Source organism: Myotis nattereri (genome assembly GCF_964212035.1).
Source record: "Myotis nattereri genome assembly, chromosome: 2".
Taxonomy (NCBI): domain Eukaryota; kingdom Metazoa; phylum Chordata; class Mammalia; order Chiroptera; family Vespertilionidae; genus Myotis; species Myotis nattereri.
In genome coordinates this window covers 163,708,600-163,728,920 of record NC_138076.1, presented here as the reverse complement: position 1 = coordinate 163,728,920, position 20,321 = coordinate 163,708,600, and the positions used below count along the sequence as shown (strand labels likewise).

Below are 20,321 nucleotides of genomic sequence, written 5' to 3'. Positions count from 1 at the left end.
TACAACCCAGTTTAGACTGCAGGGAGGGACCATGCTGGGCAGGTGGGAGCATTAAACAGGGGAAATCTCTATGGGTGGTGGTAATGGCAGAGATGTGGCAAGGGGTAAGGGGGAGTTTAAGAAGGGAGTATTGCCCTAACTGGTTTAGCTCAGTGGATAGAGCATCGGCCTGCAGACTGAAGGGTCCCAGGTTCGATTCCAGTCAGGGGCATGTACCTTGGCTGCGGGCACATCCCCAGTAGGGGGTGTGCAGGAGGCAGCTGATCAGATGTTTCTAACTCTCTATCTCTCTCCCTTCCTCTCTGTAAAACATCAATAAAATATATTTTTTTAAAAATAAGAAGATAGTGCAATGGATAGCTCATTGGAGGAGAAGAAGAAGAAGAAGAAGAAGAAGAAGAAGAAGAAGAAGAAGAAGGAGGAGGAGGAGGAGGAGGAGGAGGAGGAGGAGGAGGAGGAGGGGGAGGAGGGAGTATTGAGAAGAGAGTGGTATATATGAGAGGCTAGAATATTGGGCTTTTCTGCAATATAACTCACAAAGGAGGAGCCCAAACAATAAAAAATAAAAATAAACCACACACTGGGAGCCTGCAGGGAGCACAGCCATGTCCTCCCCATCCCAGCCTCCCACAGGCCTTTCTGTCTTACTCAGGAGCAGGCAGCTGGAGCCCAAGAGAAAAGCCCTTGCTAGAGCCATGCGCAGGGCAAACTAGAGCGATACAGGTTTGGGGACAAGACAAAGCTCTGCACCCTGGGCGCAGAGCCTGGGGCAGGAGGTCACAGAGCCTCTGCAGAGTGGAGGAGAGCTGCCTCCTCCGCTCCCCCAAGCCCCACCTCCCTACCTGGCCAACTGCACCACTGTCTCAGGGCTGCTGGAAGACCCTACTCCCCAAATGCGGGTTCTAGGCCCCCAGGGTAGGCCTGGGGGGCAGTGCCGAGAGTGAGGTTCTTTTATATTTTCCTAAAAGTTCAGGAAGCCCTGGCATTCTTGCTTGGAGGCCCAGAATTTAAATTTAGTCACTGCCCAGAGCCCTTGTTTTAGGAAAGAATGAGATGGCTGTTGCATAATCCAGAGCCAGGAGGGTGTGGGTTGCTGAAGGAAACGGTTCCTCTTCCTCCCTCTAGGAAGGAAGGCTGGGCTAGGAGTGCTGGGGATGGGAGGGGCCTGGGGGAGGGCAGCGGTGGGTGGGGAGACACCCTGGGCATAGCACTGCCTGAAGAGTCCACATAACCCACTGGTTGACACTGGGTGGAGATGGAGTGGGGGGCAGGTTCTGGGAAAGTAGGGGAATAGAGGACGGGCTGCCTTGAATGAGGGGCGGGAGGGTGGTGGCGGTGGGGTGTCCACCTTTCTGGCCAGTGTTCCCAAGAGCACCCAGAGTGTGGGTTCCTATAACTTTTGCCCCTCCCTCCCCCCATAATTTCAAATGGCCAATCCCGCCCCCACCTCCCAGGTGTTCAGCCCGTTCTCACCCTGCACACTTGCCCCTCTGCAATCGTTCCAGATTCCCTGGGCCCCACCACATTATTAGGGTTTCTGACAGCTTATTTAAGGAGTGCCTCCCCACCGCCCCCTTGCCCCCCAAACCCCTTTCTCGCCGTAGCCCAGCTGGCCCCCTGACACGTTTCCCCGCAGGTGCATTTCAGGGCGAGTTTCCCTTGCCCCTTCCCACTGTTGTCTGCCTCTTTGCCCTTCATCTGCTGTCTCCCAGATGTGGGTGCTTACACTTTCGCTTTCCATTCACCCCATCCCTCTGATGACCCCCAGGCCCATCCCTCCTCCCTCCACTTTTAGACCACGGAGTCTCTGGTCCCCCGCTTCCCGAGCACCCACAGGCTAACTGGATTTCAGGTTTTCCCTTCTTCCCAACTGCCGGCCTCTCCTCCTTTCACCCCTCCCCGTCCTCCAGGCCCTCGAGCCAACAGTCCCTCTTCCAAATTCTGGGCGAGATTCCCGGTTACAAAGCAAGAAAAATCAGAGTCATTTGGGGAGTAAACAGAAGTTGGGAAGGGGGCCGGGAAGAAGAGTGGGGAGGACCAGGTGGGGTGGGGGGAGCCTCTCCAGTCCCACCCAGTTTAGGCAATGCCTCTGCCTCCTCCCCGCTTACCCCCCTTCACCTGGCTCTTAAAGGGCTCGGCTATTTAAGGCCGAGGGGCGGCAGCAGGCAGCAGCTGCGCTACGACTGCTCTGGGAGGAGAGAACGGGGCAAAAACCCTGACCATGACCCCGCACAGGCTGCTGCCGCCACTGCTGCTAACTCTGCTGCTCGCTGCCCGCCCGGGAGGCGCCTTGGCACGGTGCCCAGGCTGCGGGCAGGGGGCGCAGGCGGGCTGTCCAGGGGGCTGCGCGGCAGAGGAGGGTGCGGGGCAGCCCGCAGAGGGATGTGCGGAGGCTGGGGGCTGCCTCAGGAGGGAGGGGCAGCAGTGCGGGGTCTACACCCCTAACTGCGCCCCAGGACTGCAGTGTCAGCCGCCGGAGGAAGACCAGGCTCCTCTGCGGGCGCTGCTGCTGGGCAGGGGCCGCTGCCGCCCGGCGCGCGCGCCCACGGGTGAGTCAGCGCCCGCCCCGCCCATTGAGACCCGCTTCTCCGCAGCCAGGATCCTGGGGAGGTGGGCGCGGGCAGCCCTGCCAGCCTCTGGGTCCTGCCCCTGACGCTTCTCCCCCCACCCCAACCCTGGGGGACACGTTAGAGGGGGAAGGGGGAAGTGCGGGAGGCAGCTGGAAGCCGGGGGGCAGCTAGAGCCGGGGAGGTGTCTGACCCTTCTATCACTTTCTCTTGAGGGGTTTATGGCCATAGTGGCCCAACACTTTCAGTCCTAGACCCCCAAGTTGGAGAAGGGACCCAGATGTTCTCAGCCTCCACTTGGAAAAAGAGGGACTGGAACACCAGACTCCCAAATCCTGCACACCCTGAGAAATAGCCCCCCTCTCCTTTCACTATCGGGGTGTCCAAAGCACCTGAACAGGAGGCTAAGAACAGAAGGTGCCCTCCATCCAGAGTTGTTTCAGACCATCACGGGGTCAGAGAGTAGGTGCTGGGGTCCTGGCGGTGGGGACTCGAGGTGGGGAAAGAAGGAACCTATCAAAGCAGGGTTATGGCTTAAAGCTGCCACCCCACTCTACTCCAGAGTGGAGAGTAGAAGGCTGAGTCAGGGGGCGGGCACAACAGAAGTGAGTCAGAGCCTGAAAGATGGGGGGGGGGGGGGCGGGGGGGGGCAGCAGGGAAATGGGGAGGGCAGGAAATACAAACGTCCCCCACCCCAGGGGCACCCGAGTTCCTGGTTTCTTCCATGGGAAGGGCTGGAAAAGTAACGTGGAGCTGGTTTCAATCCCAGATGCATGCGTCCAGGCTGCTAGAGGTCCTCCTGAAACGGGTGGGTCAGAGGAGGCAGTAGGAGCAAAGTCGTGATAGGGTGTTAAAATGGAAGAAATGAGGGGCAAGGGCCGAGGAGTGTGGAGGAAGGAGTATCAGATTTGGGACTGCAGATGAAGTGACTCCAGTTGTAAGTACTAAGCAGATGAGGGCTCTATCTATGCTTAGGGGCTGGGCACTTAAGCAGAGCTTGCTTTGGGCACGGAGAGATAGTCTTTTCAGGGGTCATAATCATTTTACAGCTGGGTGGATTCCAAGAAATTCATGCTCCCCTTCCTGCCTTTCCTTCATCCTGATGCCCTGACTTATTTCTTCATCTTGTTCCATCCTGAGCTCACCCCCACCCCCACCCCCAACCCCCACACACACCATATGTGAAACTTCCCCAGAGCCAGAAGCGACCTGCAGGATGGAAGCCCCTCATTCCCACACTTTGGCAACCTGCCCTCTGCCGGTCTAGGTTGACGAATCTCACGTGTTCCTGGGACCACTAGGGTTGAGCTGGGCTGAGCCACAGGGGACCAGAAGGGTGAGACCCCTGCTGTCCCAAAAGTAACCACATCGCAGGCTTGGAAGCGGTGGGCTGAGTCACAGCAGGGTCACAGCAGGGACACACATTCCACTCGGTTGCTGCTGACCTCTCCCATTGCTTTTCTACCCCATCTCCCTGGTTTAGACCACCCCCTGCTGGCCTCTGGCGGAACAGCCAGGTCTTTCACCCCAAACCCAAGACCTCCCAATATACAGTAGTCCCCCTTACCGCTGGAGAAGACGTTCCAATGAAACCGAGGTTAATACCAAACCCTAATCAACGCCTTCGGCTCTGCCAGAAATGTGGCAGCAGATCTACACCAGCAGATGCGGCCTCTCCAATAATTTTTATTTTTTTTTCAGTCCAAACTTATTCCTGAATCTGTGTAACCATCTCTTACTTGCAGTAAATGTCTTGATGTCCCTCATTTCAGGGAATCCCTTGCTTAGGTCTTCGTATAAGCTCACTGTTATTTGTCACAACACATTGCCTTCAGTTGGAACACGTTTTCTGTTCGTGTCTTTTACTGACAAATTTAATATCTTCTCCCTCTTAACTAAGCACTTAGTGTGGCCATAACTTTTCCAGTTTGAGGTGTGACAGCAAAACTAGCATGACTTTGTGTGTGTTTTTTAATGTGTTTTCATTTTTTTTTTTTTTTTGAGAGAGAAAGGAAAGGAGAGGGAGAGGGATAGAAACATTGATGAGAGAGAAACATCCATTGGCTGCCTCCTGCACGTTCCCTACTGGAGATTGAGCTCACAAATCAGGTATGTGCCCTGACTAGGAATTAAACCGATGACTTCTTAGTGCGTGGGATGATACTCAACCAACTGAGCCACACTGGCCGGGCTAGCATGGATTTCTTATTCCTTCTGCACAATTTCATGGAAAGAAGATTTGTTTTATTGTAGATCTTAGCAACCTCAGTATACGATTTAAAAAAATTTTTTTTATTGATTTCAGAGAGGAAGGGAGGAGGAGAAAGAGATAGATACATCAATGATGAGAAAGAATCATTGATCAGCTGCCTCCTGCATGTCCCCTACTGGGGATTGAGCTGAAACCCAGGCATGTGCCCTGACCTGGAATCTAACCGTGACCTCCTAGTTCATAGGTTGACACTTAACCACTGAGCACCCCCAGCTGGGCCACCATACGATTTTTATTCTTTCCTTATTAAGTGGAAAACTTTCATCTTTTCACTTAAAGGCAGCACTTTTTGGCTCCTTTGGCATATCTGAGTTGCCAGCATCACTACTATTGCACTTTAGGGCCATTAATAAGTAAAATAAGGATTTTGAACACAAGGACTGAGATACCATGACTGTTGGTCTGATAACAGAAATGGCTAATTAGTGACTAATGAATGGGGAGCATATACAGCGTAGAGACACTGGACAATTGCCTGATTCACATCCCAGGCAGGAGGGAGCAAGAGGGTGAGAGATTTCATCACACTATTCATAATTTAAAACTTATGAATTGTTTATTTCTGGAATTTTTTATTTAATATTTTCAGACTATGGATGACTACAGGTAACTAAACCCACAGAAAGCGAAACCACAGATAAGGGGAAACTATTGTATTTGTTCATGATTTTTGCTTTCCAAAGTGTGCCTCCCTTCTAAGCCTTGTCAGGAAATGTGATAGTACCATTTGCCAGGGAAAGAAGCTGAGGCCAGGAGAAGGTAAGGGTGGAGCCAGATTCTAACCCCCCTTCACCTGTGCCGCTCCAAAAGCCCCCTCTGTCTCTCACTTCCGTGAGTAGGGGGTGAGCAAGGCTCTTTCCCACGTGGCGCCGGCCTTTGACATCTGGCTGATTTCTGGCCTTTTCTTCCCCCATCTTCTTTTGGCCGTAGGGGGGAATCCTAGGGAGAGTAAACCCCAAGTGGGGACCACTCGCCAACAGGACACGAACCGCAGAGACCAACAAAGGAACCTGGGGACCTCTACCGCTCCGGCCAGGCCCAATCCTGGGGGTGTCCAAGACACTGAGATGGTGCGTGCGGGGCTGGCAGGGAGCAGGAGGGGGTGGGGAGCCCTGAGGACGTTCATGTGGGACTGCTTCCTGGGGCTCAGAGAAGTCTCCAGGTTAACCCTGGGAGCCTGGCTGGTGGGGCCCAGGGACTGCGCCGTGGAGCTCAGCTGGTTCTAAGCGGCTTGCTCTCCCTTCTCCCAGGGCCCATGCCGCAAACATCTGGACTCAGTGCTACGGCAACTCCAGACCGAAATCTTCCGAGGGTCTCAAACTCTCTATGTGCCTAATTGTGACCATCGGGGCTTCTACCGGAAGCGGCAGGTGAGGCCACTCCTCTCTCCCCCTTGGTCCATCAGTACAAGGCTCCTGCCAGCGCTGGGCGGGGGGCTTATACGGTTGCATAAATAAGACACTGTCCCTGCCTTTAAGGATCTCCCAACTTCAGAGCCCACACAAACAGAATAACCAACCACACACTACAGCAGAGGAGTTAGACTGCCCAAGGAATGCCTGACTCAGAGGGACACAAGTGTGAAGCGCAGCAGGGTCACCTAGAGGGCTGTGAATGCACAGGTGGCTGAGCCCCACCAGCAGAGCCTGAGAATTTGCATCTCTAACTCCGTCCCTAGTGATGCGGATGCTGTTGGTTTGGGAGCCACACTTTGAGAACTGCTGTTCTGGCCTAGGAGAACAGGCACAGTTTTGTGGGTGGAGAAGAAGAGAAGCAAGGGAAGAAGGGAACCCAGCAGGGCTCATGGTTCTGAGAACTCTTAGCTGTTTCCGCACACTCAGGCTCAGGAGTCCACAGCCCATCCCCAACCCACAGGACCCCTCCCACCTCTCCTGTTGGAGCCTTGGCCTCACCTCCGATCTGTATGCCTCTCTCCCCAGTGCCGCTCCTCCCAGGGGCAGCGCCGAGGGCCCTGCTGGTGCGTGGACCGGATGGGCCAGCCCCTGCCAGCATCCGCGGACGGCAACGGCGGCTCCCCCTGCTCTGCAGGGAGCAGTGGCTAAGGCTGGATGGGGTCCTGCAGGGCCACTGGCAGGAGCCTGGGGCTGTCATCTTGGGTCATTTGTTGAGTAATGAGTAACTCAGTCCCACACTCCACCTTCAGGCCCTGCCGCATTCCCCCCCTTATCCCTGAGACATCACACATGGAAAAGTTGGTGTTGGCTTGGGGTGTCAATAAAGCTGTTTTGGGGGGCTCTGGTCTATGTCTCTGTGTCCACCTCTCACATTTCTGGAGCCCCTGGCCCTTCTCCCGGCCCTTTACAGCCCTCCAATAGCCATTCGCCTCTCCTGTGGACTGACTACCTTTGGTCCTTCCCGCTACTCTTGGAATGAAGGAGGCAGCCATTGGCTTGAAGCCTCACCCAGCTACCCACCAGGGAGTGGGGGGCGGAGACAGAGGTGGGGAGACACTGAGCTCCCAGCCTTGGTATGAGGTTGTGATCTTGTTTCTAAGTGATCTTTGGACACAGGGGAGAGGAAGAATTAATAGTTAATCCCCAGCAGGAACCTAACAAAGAGGAACTCTCAAAGTACCTACCCTTCTGCTGCATCCTACTAAAAGGGAGATGACCTTATTATTTATTGAGCTCCCCTCATGGGCTGGGCCCTGGACCATGTGCTTTTATCTGGATTCCCTCTTTTTGTGCTTATAGTAATTTTGTGAGGAAGGGACTTTTGCCCCTGTTTTTCAGAAGAGGAAACTGTGGCTTAAAATATTTGGGTCACTAGCCTGAAATTACACAGCCAGGAAATGATAGAGGGAGGATTTAAATCTAGTTCTTCCGCATGTGACAATGCCTGGCATTCCTTAGGTGCTAAATATGTGTCTACTTTGCCTACCTGCTAACCCAAGCCAGTGTAGGGAAGAGCTGACATTCAGGGACACGGCACCTAGCACTTCCTAGAGGGGCCACAGCTCCACAATTGTCACAGGTGTCAACTCCATCAGAATATTAATCACCGGCATATAATGCTTTCAAGTTGACAAGGTCCTTTCACACACCTTATCTCACGGTCTAAGGGAGCTGAGTGTACTGATAACTGAAGAGGTTTCTGACTCCGCCCCGACCTTCAGCCTGCTGGAAGGTGAGCCATGCTAGGTGATAAGCCTCAAAGAGGCAAAGTCCCCCTTCCCACCACATGCACAGTCACTACTCCTGCGGGAGGGAGCGCACACTTGCTCAGAGCTGGGCATCTGGCGGGTGGTTGGGCTGTTGCGGGGTTGCATCCAGTCCATCCCTACGACAGCCCACAGAGCCTGGAGCTGAGAAGCTCTGCCCTCCGGATCAGATCCCCTGTCCTCTGGAGGGCCCCCTCCTGAGAGGACTTTCGTCTTTGGAGCTGTCGCTGAGCTGAGAGATGGGAGCTCAGCGGGTTGGCAGGCAGTGAAGGGAAGGAAGGAACATGGCAGAGGCCACCTGCTGCCCAGACAAGGCTGACATCATGGAGCCAAAGGCAGCGCGCTCTCGGAGGAGAGCGGGGTCGAGAAGAGAGCAGGAGGAAAGACCCTCCGGAGGAGGTGAGCCACCCTCTGGGAGTGAGAAAGCTCAGGTGGGGTTGGAAGTGGGGATACCCTGTTGAGAGGGGGCTCCTCCTCTCTACCTGGAACCCCTCCAGCTGTCCTGGGAAGGCAGACTCCTGCCTCTGCCCCTAACCACCCAGCTGGAAGACGGAAACAGAAAAGGGGCATTCAGAGCTGTGGCCTTGCCTCATCTTTCTGACTCTCCAACCTCAGAGGGTAAACAGAGAGACTTCCTGTTCCCTGAGAAGCCTGTTTCCAGTAAAGTCATCAGGCTCCCTGCTTACCAATGGCCTCCTCACCCCCTGACAAAATAACTTCCTCTTCTGACTGCCGCACCCATGATGCTAGATATCTTCTGGTTGCGGGGCTGGGCGGCTGCTGAGCACACAGAAAGCACTTCCTGGCAGAGGATGCCTCTGGGCTCACCCCAGGCAGCAGAACCCTAACCCCTCCCCTTTGGGTGTGCCCTTTGACCCCTCCTTTTAGGAAATCCTGAGGCGCTTGGAGGCCCTGACTTGGTGCAATGGACTCAACACATGGAGGTGAGGGACCTCAGAGGTCAGAGGTCAAGATGAGCAGGTCTTAAAGTGGAGGGCAGTAGGGGAGAGGACCAGTTTGGTGATAAAGACAATTTGATCTTGGGTTCAAACCCCTCAGATCAGGTAAGAGCTAAGGGTTAAGGTGAAGGGGTTTGAAACACAGGTCATCAGGGCAGGAGCCAAAAGTCAGCCCGTGAACAGTCTTCTGTTAGTGGGGCGAGAGGTCAGGAGAGGGAAGGCTGGGGTCAGGGAGAAGAGAGTCAAGTCAGAGATGACAAGGCAGTTGGAACTGGAAATGTCACTACTGCTGTTTCTCCTTGATCACCACTGCGGCCCTGGGAAGCCCAAGGGAGAGAAATTATTGGGGAACTTGTGGGCAGGAGCCGTGTCTTCTCTCCTTAGCACTTGTGCGCATAGAGAGCTCAGTAAAGGTTGAGTGAATGAGAGGATGGCAAACCGGTTGGAGGGACAGTGGGCCCTGCTGTGTCCCGTAGGCTGTGAAGGCGCAGCTGCTGGAGCAAGCGCAGAGACAGCTGCTGGAGCTGCTGGATCGCGCCATGTCAGAGGCCGTACAATCCTACCCACCACAAGGCAGACCTCTGCCCACTATTCCTCCAGATTCCCCGAACAAGTAAGAGTCTGAGGAGCCAGGGGCTGATGAATGGCTGGAGCAGGCTCCACCATTGTAAGATTGTAAGCCATAAACATCACCTCATGCGCCTTTGCCAGCGCTGGCGTGACCCTCACTTCAACCTTCCTTCTTCTCCTTTCATTGCCTCTGCCTTCCTGGCTCTGACCTCCACCTGCAGCCATGCTCTGCCCTGGCCCTGACCTTCTGCCTGATCCTGCCCTCTGGCCCTAGCCTTGACCTTCTGCTCCTATTACTCTTGGCTCCCAAGTATTGATCTTCTGCAAGGCCCTCTGCCCACTGCCTTCTTCCTTTGGGTCCTGACCCAGAACAACTCTCTCAATGCAGAACCCAGGAGCCATCCCTGAAGAAACGGAAAGTTTTTATCAACCGCAAGTCCCTGCTTGAGTAAGTTAAGGGAGAGGACAGGGTGGGAGGAAAAGGAAGTGCTTTGGTTAGGGGTCCACCTCAGTTCTCATCCCCAGGCTCTAGATGGTTTGGGAGAGGACCTGGAAAGGGTCTTAAGGTTCAGTTCCCCCACTTGCCCTGTGTGGAACTGTGGAAGAAAGGCCACCAGGATACGTGGTGTCTGGGCAAGAAAGGGCTTTGGGCAGATGTCCCATCACACCCCAGCCCTCAGACCTTCCAATCAGGAGGCTCCATCCTCACATGTGTACGGTGCCTGAGCCAGTCCTCATGACCTTGAGGACCCTTCCGCACTGACGTCCAGGGCCCTCTCCCCCCAGCGAACTGATGGAGGTGCAGCACTTCCGGACCATCTACCACATGTTCATCGCCGGCCTGTGTGTCTTCATTATCAGCACCCTGGCCATCGACTTCATTGACGAGGGCAGGTAGGCTCCTCTCCTGCCTGGGACAGGCACGCAGATCAGATCAGACCCCTTGGGTCCCTGGGGTTCCACCAACTATTGGCCAGAGAGGGCACAGGTTCCCCTTTGATTATTGCATACACATCGTTGTTGCTTCCAACAACATTCCCACCTAAAACACACTCTTAGCTTCTTCCTTTCACAGCCTTGGATGGCCCTCAGTCTGTCCTCCCAGGATCAGCCATTCTGGGGACAGCCACTCATATACTTCTCAATAGGAGCCTTGTCTGGAGGCAGATATACATATGCGTGTGCACACATACATACTTCCCCTCCCCTCTCCTTTCCAAGTCAGTGCTGTTCAGTTCAAGTAACCTCCTGTGAGCATCTTCCAAGGACCGGCCCTGGGGGCAGACCCCATCCCTGTCTATGAGGCACTCCCAATCTTGTGGGGAAGACAGACAGCCACACAAGTGCCTTGGTGGGTTGTTTCCCCCAGATACCACCCTCACACACACTCTGGGGGATGAGCTTCAGAAGACTGTACACCCCTGGGGTCTGTATTTGCAGGCTCTCCCCGCCTCTCCCTACTAAGTAGGGCTTAGGAAGCAGTAAAAGGAAGAGGACCAAGGGTCTGCAAGTTCAGCAACAGCACTTCCTTTTGGTAAATTGTTGCTAATTATGAATATTTTAAGGATCAAATCTCAGTAAAAAATTCAAATACTTGTAAAGTTACAGTCCTTCTTGACAACCCCCCTCAATCCCAGACTGCTTCCCAGAAGTAACATTTTCAGCGGTTTTGAGAGTTTCCCTCCAGAGTGGTTTCCACCCATCTACACTAATAAAAGAGAAACATGGTAATTGGCGTACGACTGCTACCCTTCCCATTGGCTAATCCCCCTGTCACTCACAGAGTAGGACCGAGATATGCAAATTAACTGGCAGCCAAGATGGCGGCTGGCAGCCAGGCATCTGATGCGAACAGGGAGGCTTACTTGCATCAGTGACAGAACTCCAACGTTCCTCGCCTGACTTGCCGGCCTCTCAGCTGCAACTCTAAGCAACTATGTTGCGATTATAGAAGCTAAACAAAACCCAGAAACCTGCTTTACTCAGCGGGGCTTCAGCCAGCCGGACCGCAACATTGTATCAAATACAGATGGTAAACAAAGGCCAGAAACCTGTTTTCAGCAGCCGAGGCCTCAGAGCTAAAGCTGGCCCAGAATAAAAAAAAAGAAAAAAAGGAGTGGTTGGGAGCTTCAGTCCCAGCCTGAAAACAGCCCTCAGCCCCTCAGCCAGACTGGCCAGGCACCCCAGTGGGGACCCCCACCCTGAAGGGTGTGTGACCAGCTGCAAACAGCCATCATCCCCTCATCCAGGCTGGCCAGGCACCCCAGTGGGGACCCCCACCCTGATCCAGGACACCCTTCAGGGCAAACCAGCCAGCCCCACCCATGCACCACGCCTCTCTTCTATATAGTAAAAGGGTAATATGCCTCCCGGCACCGGGATCAGTGTGACAGGGGGCAGGGCCACAACCCCCCCGCCCCCCATGGGCCCTGCTCTGTGTGTGACGGGGTAGAGCCATAACCTCCCCATTGGCCCTGCCCTGAGTATAAGAGTGGCGGCGCCCCAACCACCTGATCGGCCCTGCTCTGTGGGTGATAGAGGGCGGCGCCCCAACCCCCCCCCCCCCCCCACGGGCCCTGCTCTGTGTGTGATGGGGTAGAGTCATAACCTCCCAATCTGCCCTGCCCTGAGTGTGACAGTGGCGGCGCCCCAACCCACTGATCCGCCCTGCCTTGAGTGTGACAGGGGGCGGTGCCCCAACTCCCCTATCGGCCCTGCTCTGTGCATGACAGGGGGGAGCTCCCCAACCCCCTGATTGACCCTGCTCTGTACATGACAGGGTATGGAGCCCCAACCCCCATGATGGGCCCTGCTCTGTGTGTGACAGGGGGCAGCGCCCCAACCCCCTGATTGGCCCTGCTCTGTGCGTGACAGGGTACAGAGCCCCAACCTCCCTGATGGGCCCTGCTCTGTGCGTGACAGGGGGTGGCGCTGCAACCTCCCCATTGACCCTGCCTTGAGTATGACAGGGGGCGGTGCCCCAACCCCCCAATCAGCCCTACCCTGAGCGTGACTGAGGGTGGCATCGCAACCTCCCAATCTGCCCTGCTCTGTGCATGACAGGGGGTGGTGCCCCAACTCCCCAGTCAGCCCTGCTCTGAGCTTGACCAGGGGCTGCACCTAGGGATTGGGCCTGCCCTCTGCCACCCGGGAGCAGGCCTAAGCCAGCAGGTCGTTATCTCCCGAGGGGTCCCAGACTGCGAGAGGGCACAGGCCGGGCTGAGGGACCCTCCCTCCCCCCGAGTGCACAAATCTTTGTGCACCGGACCTCTAGTCCTATATGATAAAAGGCCAGCCACCATAAGCGTAATGACCGGGACAACCAGAGACCAGAACCACCACAGCCCCTCGCGGAGCTCTCCAACGCCAAACAAGCGGTTAGGGGTGATCAGGCAGGCAGGCAGAGTGGTTAGGGGTGATAAGGTAGGCAGACCAGCGGTTAGGGGTGATCAGGTAGGCAGGCAAGTGGTTAGGGGTGATCAGGTAGGCAGGCAAGCGGTTAGGGGTGATCAGGTAGGCAGGCGAGCAGTTAGGGGCTATCAGGTAGGCAGATGGCCCCTCACAGGGCTGGTCCCGCCCCCCAGCAAAGAAAGAGGGAGGCCCAGGCCACCGGTGGTGGCGGCGGCAACTCTGTGGCAGGTGTGCAGCCGGCCAGTGATTGCCCCGCAGAAGGAGGCCCAGGCCAGCCAAGCCATCGCACCCCACGCCTGTCGCCTGCAGAGGGAGGCCACTGGTGGCAGGGGGGAGGGGGGCAGTGCTGCACAGATGGCAAGCAGTGGCCGCGGCAGGGGTGGGGCCAGCTGCCTGCAGCCCGGGGAAGGAAAGCCCCAATAAGCCCTGATCTCAGGCCAGGCCTAGGGACCCTACCTGAGGGGTGCTGGATTGTGAGAGGGTGCAGGCTGGGCTGAGGGACACCCCCCACACCCAGTGTACGAATTTTCATGCACCGGGCTTCTAGTATGTGTATAAGAACCAAAGAGATGTACTTCGTAAGGGTTTACATAAATAAGACACTATATCTATTGTTTGGCTTTCACTCCTTAGCAACCTGGTTTAGAGCTCTTTCCATGTCAATCCATTGTTTTTAATGACTACAGAGTCTGAAGATGCCTGGCTTTGTTCATTTAGTCCTTTCCTAATGGACACGTAGATTGTTTCAGTTTTTCATCGTTAAAACTGTATACTCAGTCTAAGCAAACAAAACACTCAACAACCTGCACTCCAAAGAACGAAGCAAAGTTAAACACTAAATACCTCCTGTCCTAGTTAGCATGCAAAACACGAGCTCTTCTGCAACACCGTAATACCCACAGCAGCTCTAACAGCAGTTTGGAAGCAAACTCATTTCCCAGCCGTCTCCTCAGGCAACGCCCTGCACTAGAAGTCCTGGGCAGCAGAGGTGCCACCTTGAACACTTTCAGAGATGAGGAGCTCACAAGCTTTGCAAGATACCTCAGTTTATCTTCCAAGAGCTCTGGCTGCAGAGGGAGGGGAAAGAATGGGCCACACATTTGACTAATTTTTCTCTCCTTCCCCACCCCAAGGCTGATGTTGGAGTTCGACTTATTGATCTTCAGCTTCGGACAGCTGCCCTTGGCTCTGATGACATGGGCCCCCATGTTCCTGTCCACTCTGCTGGCGCCCTACCAGGCCCTCCGGCTGTGGGCCAGGCCCCAGGCTAGCGGCGCCTGGACGCTGGGGGCGGGCCTGGGCTGCGCGCTGCTGGCCGCTCACACCGCAGTGCTGGGCATACTCCCGGTCCACGTGGCTGTGAAGCATCAGCTCCCGCCAGCCTCCAGCTGCGTCCTGGTCTTTGAGCAGGTGTTGAGGCGGGGAGGGAGGGGAGGCGGGGAGCCCAAAGGGCGGCGGAGGCCGGGTGAGGGAAGGCACTGCTCCTTACATGGGGTGGAGCTAGTTACTAGGGGCGGAGTTTGTCGCGAGGGATTTGAGCCGCCCAGCAGGCTCCAAAGAAATGGACCGGACTGAGCAAATATAGTCCAACTCCTCATGGAGTCACTGGGGTTGGTCAACGAACGCTCTGACCTTGCCTTTTCCGTGCCCCCTTCCTTACCCTCGAGTCATCCCAGCAATGAGGAAATCCGACAAAAGGATAAAGTATGTGCTCCGAACACACAGATTTTACGAAGTGCCTCTCTCTCTCTCTCTCTCTCTCTCTCTCTCTCTCTCTCTCTCTCTCTCTCTCTCTCTCTCCACAGAGATTGTGATATGCTTAAAGCCACGCACCAATGTAACCTCCCTTCCACTCCATCTCAGGTCAGACTCCTGATGAAGAGCTACTCCTTCCTGAGAGAGGCTGTGCCTGGTATCCTTCGTGCCAGAGGAGGTGAGGCCTTCAGCGGGCGCTGTGGTGAGCTCTGTCCTCTTGGCTGATTGGATAAAGCCAGCAGCGGCAGGACCCTCATAGAAGCTCTGACTTCCTAAGCCCACCTTGCCCACTGGGCACAGCTCTGACCTCCAGCTGGGCTCTGTGGGCCTGAGCCATTCGGCATTCTCAGGTCCCGCTCTGAGAGATGGCACCTCGGTTGCCCAGAACTCCTGGTGCTTTCCCATTTCCAGGCCCAGCCTGAGAGAGAGGGCGAATGGATAGTGGAACTTCTTGGTGCCAAATAAAGCTTCAGCCAGAGCAGGTCCTGTGCCAGAAAATAGGGTGCCTGGAATGGAAGTAAAAGAGGGGTTCAGCTCCTGCCCAGCTTCACCTCCCCCACCCCATCCTAGACCCAATCTCTAGCCCCTCACCCAGCCCCTGCACCTCTGTCCTAGCCAGCTCTCCATACCCTAGTCCCACCCTCCCACACCTCTGCCCTCTCTCCCTTTCCCTTTCACTGACGGACCCTTCTCACTCCTCCCCAGGTGAGGGGGTCCGGGCCCCCAGCTTCTCCAGCTACCTCTACTTCCTCTTCTGCCCCACACTTATCTACAGGGAGACTTACCCCAGGTAAGACCCTGCACCCTTTCCCAAATGCCTAGGCCCATCAGGGACCTTGCCCTCCTCCTCCCCTCTCCCTGAAGTCCCTGGCCTCCCCTGGATACTTCCTCAGGAAGCAGCCCCATCACAGAGATGAGAAAGAAGTGGCAGGTAGACTACCCCTTCTCCTCGCCCAGCCCATGGTGACACGAGGGTTATCAACTGTCCTGGTTTGCCCAGGATTGTCCCTGTTTTAGCACTGAAAATCCTAGGTCCTGGGAAGTCCCTCGATCCACAGCAAACCCCAGATGGTTGGTCATCTTGGTTGACACGCAGGCTAAAAGTCCATTTGCCACCTCTGCTATGGAAGGTGCAAGCTGTTCTAGTCCCCCACCTCCCTGAGCAATTGAGGGGCTGTGGAGAGAGGGCCCCAGAACCTGGGCCCCGGTCTGACCAGGGAACAAGAAACATATAATCCCCATTGCTTCTGCAGGACACCCAACATCAGGTGGGATTATGTGGCCAAGAACTTTGCCCAGGTCAGAAGATGGGGTAGGAGGGTGGACCACCTGTAACTCATGGGAGCTGAGGGGATATTTCTGGGGCGGGGGGTGGAGAAAGCCTGGGGAGGAGGTCAGAGGGAAGAGAAGGAAGATGCTGGGCCAGAGTCCAATTCTAGGGTGAGGGGGCAGCTACCAGTGCCCCGCCCCTCAAATGTAGGTGCCTACCACGCCCTCTTCAGGCCCTGGGCTGCCTCCTCTATGCCTGTTTCATCATGGGCCGTCTCTGTGTTCCTGTCTTTGCCAACGTGAGCCGGGAGCCCTTCAGCACCCGCGCCCTGGTGCTCTCCGTCATGCACGCCACCTTGCCAGGTACGCCCCCTAGCGCCGGGCTGCGGAAGGCTGAGTCCTGGGAACGCCTAGCCGGGAATTCCTCACTTTCCTTGCTCTTTACCTCCTGCCAGTTTCAGCACCTCCTTCTGAGCCTCCCTTCACTTCTGCCCCTCCTATCACTATTCATTGTCAGGGTCTCAGTTCAGATGAGCATCTACTCCCCCTTTCCACATCAGCCTCCCAACCGGTGCCCCTCCCACCTGAATCTTTCCTCTCCCACCTGCGCCTGAGGACACTGCTGCCCAGATGAACTTCCGTCCTGCAGAGTAGTCATCTCTGATCCTGCTTCAAAAGCTCCAGTGACACCTCATTGTTGGCTTCTCCAGATAAGAGGTGAACCTTGGCCCGGCATTCAAGGCCCTTCCTGTGCATCGTTCCTTCTTGAAGGCCCATGTGAGAGACCCTCTGGAGGAAGCCTTCCCTTTTTTAAGCATCAATTACCATGACTTTCCCTGTGCTTTGCACTCCCAAGCACATCAATGACCACCATGCTTAACTCCCGATACATTTGACCTCGATGTGTGGTTGAACATGTCTCTCTGTCTCTGTCTCTCTCCTCCTCCTCCTTCTCCTCCTCCTCCTTCTCCTCCTCCTCCTCCTCCTCCTCCTCCTCCTCCTTCTTCTTCTTCTTTCTCTCTCTCTCTCTCTCTCTCTCTCTCTCTCTCTCTCTCATCTCCCCTCCCCCCCATCACTCTCAATGGCCAGGGGTTTTAAGAATTATCTCATATCCCCAATCTCTGATATCAATCTCTGATATGGATGAACAAATGGATGGATTAATAAATGCATGAATTAGTAAATGACTAATAAATGATGGGTAGGATTGAAGCCCTAGTTGCTATGCAAGGGCTCCTCAGAGCTTCCTGGGGGTTCCACGTGGGCCAGTCTAACCTGCAGCCCCTTGTCCCCACTCACCAGGCATCTTCATGCTGCTGCTCATCTTCTTTGCCTTCCTCCACTGCTGGCTCAACGCCTTCGCAGAGATGCTACGATTTGGAGACAGGATGTTCTACCGGGTATAGCCTGGACCTGGACCCCTTGGGAGCTAGAGGCAGGGAGAGATAGGGAGAGATCTGGGGAGGATGGTGGCAATGTTGGGTGTCACCTCGCCCACAATCTCCCACAATGAGAAATGTGCCCTCTGGGTGTGGTTAAATACCAACCTTCCACCTCCCAACTAGCCAGGGCTAACTGCTTTTGTGTGGATGGAGGGGAGTTCCAGAAACAGGGAGAGTACCAGGGAAGGCAGGGCCCCAGGTCCTGAAGAGGGAGCTGGGAGAGTGCTGCTGTCTCTGTTTTGCCTGGGGTCAGCTCTTGTGGAAGGACACTGGGATAGGGGACAGGGGAGGAGTGAGAAGCTGAGAAGCTGGGGCCTGGGAAGAAACAGGACCCTGATGCTTACCTCCTTCTCCCACTCTGACCCCTCCCCTTCCCCTTCCTCTTCCCCTTCCCCAGGACTGGTGGAACTCCACGTCCTTCTCCAACTACTACCGCACTTGGAACGTGGTGGTCCACGACTGGCTGTACAGCTATGTGTATCAAGATGGGCTGTGGGTACGGACTCTGCAGACCCTTCAGCCCCCACACTTAATGGAGCCTCCCTGGACCATCCTCTCTTTTCCTCCCGCTGCACCATCCAACCTAAGGGTCCCTTGACTTCCACCTGCCCCATTCTACCCAATCCAATGGGCAGAAATTTCATATTGAGATCCAACTTCCTTCCTTCCTTCCTTCCTTCCTTCCTTCCTTCCTTCCTTCCTTCCTTCCTTCCTTGTCCTTAATTCCACCCCCTCCACAGAGCCTTTCTGCCCTCCTAAGGAACATGCATATATCAATTTTCAGTTACCAAGAGTTGTTACATACATTTAATCTGCATAACAACCCTGAGAAGTCTTATTATATCATCCCCTTTTAAAAATCGCATCTAAGGCCCAAATGGGTTAATAAAATACCCTTAAATAAGACATGTCAGCTCTTCTGACCCCAAATCCCATATTCTTTCCATTGCACCACATACCCTCCTGGCTTTCTTAAAGGGGGGGGGGAGAGGTGGGAGGGGGGAGAGTGCTTTTTGTGGAGGGATCCTAAGGAGAATCACTCCACATTCCTCCCCCTATCCCTGCCAGCTCCTTGGCGGCCAGGCCCGACGGGCAGCCATGCTGGGCGTGTTCCTGGTCTCCTCAGTCGTCCATGAGTATATCTTCTGCTTTGTCCTGGGCTTCTTCTACCCTGTCATGATGATACTCTTCCTTGTCATTGGAGGTGAGCTTGCTTCTGTGTCCCACTGGAGGGGAATTCATCCAGAGGGAGGAGGCTTGTGCTCCGGACCCTGGAGAGTCCAGCCTGATGGGGAAGGCCACACACCCAGGACAGAAGGGGATATGCACACCTCATGGGAGAAGGCATGAGAGTTGTGTGTGAGAGTTGGCGTGAGGAGAGACGTGGGAGCAGCATCTGATGGCAACAAGGGGGTATCCTGGGGAATGTGGAAGAAGATTTCTGACTGGAGAGGAGCATCTGAGCAGGACACACATAGAGAGAGACAAAGGAGAGAAAACTGGTGGAGGTTAGGAGGTTCAGTAGGAGAGCCAGGATATTGAAGGGTAAACTGAGGAATCCTGGTTTTACATGAGCCACTTGAGACCTCCATGGGTTTCTGGAGCTGAGTTCAAGATCTTTCCCAATGGAATCTTCCCGTTCCATCTCTCCTAGTGCCCTGGGATGGGAGAGCAGCCAGGGACACAAGGCACAGGTATCTGGAGCTGGCGTGACAATCTTTTCTCCTGCCTCAGGACCGATGAACTTCATGATGCATGACCGGCACACGGGCCCAGCATGGAACGTGCTAATGTGGACCATGCTCTTTCTGGGCCAGGGCATCCAGGTCAGCCTGTACTGCCAGGAGTGGTATGCACGGCGCCACTGCCCCCTGGCCCAGGTAAGGAACCATGATACCTAACTCCCCGTTCAGGTGTACATGCCTCTCCTTCCCAATAGCTAACCCCTTATTTTTGCCCAATTCAACAGGTATGATCAGGGGCCAAGGCCTGATTTGGGGGTGATGGGCTCCCATGTCTTGGGTGCACTGGGAGGAGGGACCTCATTGACAACTCACCTTTCTCTGGCACAGACAACTTTCTGGGGGCTGGTGACACCTCGATCCTGGTCCTGCCATATCTAGAGGCACCCTCACTGTCCTGATGACACCAGCAAGTTCTTCTCTGCCTGCACAGCCTGGGACCAGGGCTCATCTCTCTGCACTCCAAGACCTAGCTCCGAGGCAAGGGGGCCTTGCAGGCATGACCCCACCAGGGAATTCTGGAGACTCAGATCTGTGGGCCTGTAAACAGCTGAACATAGACCCAGGATGGTGGTAGCTCTTGAGCCCCCATCCCCATAGACTGGGCACAAGCCCCCCCCCCACCCCCCACCCCCGCATCCCATGGCTGTCCAGATTTGAGGAGACTCACATATTTGGTGAATGTGGGGTGACGTACAGAGACCTGGGACCGAGGTCTGAGAAGGGTTTGATTCTGGTTTTGTACTTCCAATACAATAATAAACTCTACGTTTCTTTTTATTCATTCGTTTATTCATTCATTCGTCATTTGCTGAAGGCCCACTTCTGATAGGCGTTATTGAAGAATTGTGTCTGCAGAGACAGGACTTTGTGGCAGGAGGGGCTGAGGGTCTTGGGTGACAGCCTGCCTTACCTTCTCTGTGCCACTCCCCTCTCCCCAAAACCTGGCCTCCCGGCCTCTTCCACCTTGACTCCTTCTTCAGCTCTCATTTCCACACCCCTTTAACCCTCCGCTCTTGGCAACCTCTATCACGTTTTGAGAGGCCACATAGCAGGTCTCCTTTCATTCAGCAAGAACCTCCTAGACAGACCTTAGGCAAAATGTTCAACATCATGAGTCTCAGTTTCCACAGCTATAAAACAGACATTAAAA

The 20,321-nt window shown here is 55.0% G+C and overlaps 2 protein-coding genes across 2 annotated transcripts; both read left to right on the top strand.

The window, feature by feature from the left end:
- The first annotated feature begins 2,102 nt into the window (after nucleotides 1–2,102).
- On the top strand, nucleotides 2,103–7,102 carry IGFBP6 (insulin like growth factor binding protein 6). The gene is made up of 4 exons (XM_081082465.1): nucleotides 2,103–2,549; nucleotides 5,770–5,909; nucleotides 6,090–6,209; nucleotides 6,780–7,102. Exons 1-4 carry the CDS (start codon nucleotides 2,222–2,224, stop codon nucleotides 6,900–6,902), a joined length of 711 nt encoding a protein of 236 aa, XP_080938591.1. The 5' UTR covers nucleotides 2,103–2,221; the 3' UTR covers nucleotides 6,903–7,102.
- Nucleotides 7,103–8,304: 1,202 nt separating this feature from the next.
- SOAT2 (sterol O-acyltransferase 2) lies at nucleotides 8,305–19,951 on the top strand (the record flags this gene model as incomplete). The annotated part of the gene is made up of 15 exons (XM_081085209.1): nucleotides 8,305–8,419; nucleotides 8,909–8,964; nucleotides 9,456–9,592; nucleotides 9,938–9,997; nucleotides 10,336–10,443; nucleotides 14,094–14,370; nucleotides 14,824–14,893; nucleotides 15,421–15,505; nucleotides 15,969–16,014; nucleotides 16,218–16,347; nucleotides 17,287–17,384; nucleotides 17,824–17,922; nucleotides 18,495–18,630; nucleotides 19,161–19,306; nucleotides 19,499–19,951. 15 exons carry the CDS (start codon nucleotides 8,305–8,307, stop codon nucleotides 19,547–19,549), a joined length of 1,614 nt encoding a protein of 537 aa, XP_080941335.1. The 3' UTR covers nucleotides 19,550–19,951.
- Nucleotides 19,952–20,321: the final 370 nt, after the last annotated feature.

Bases quoted from the DNA above. Each gene is read 5' to 3' on its own strand.
- IGFBP6 (XM_081082465.1), top strand. From the start codon at position 2,222: ATGACCCCGCACAGGCTGCTGCCGCCACTGCTGCTAACTCTGCTGCTC. The intron at 2,550-5,769 runs GTGAGTCAGCGC...TTTTGGCCGTAG, and splicing joins CCCGGCGCGCGCGCCCACGG to GGGGGAATCCTAGGGAGAGT. The intron at 5,910-6,089 runs GTGCGTGCGGGG...CCCTTCTCCCAG, and splicing joins GTGTCCAAGACACTGAGATG to GGCCCATGCCGCAAACATCT.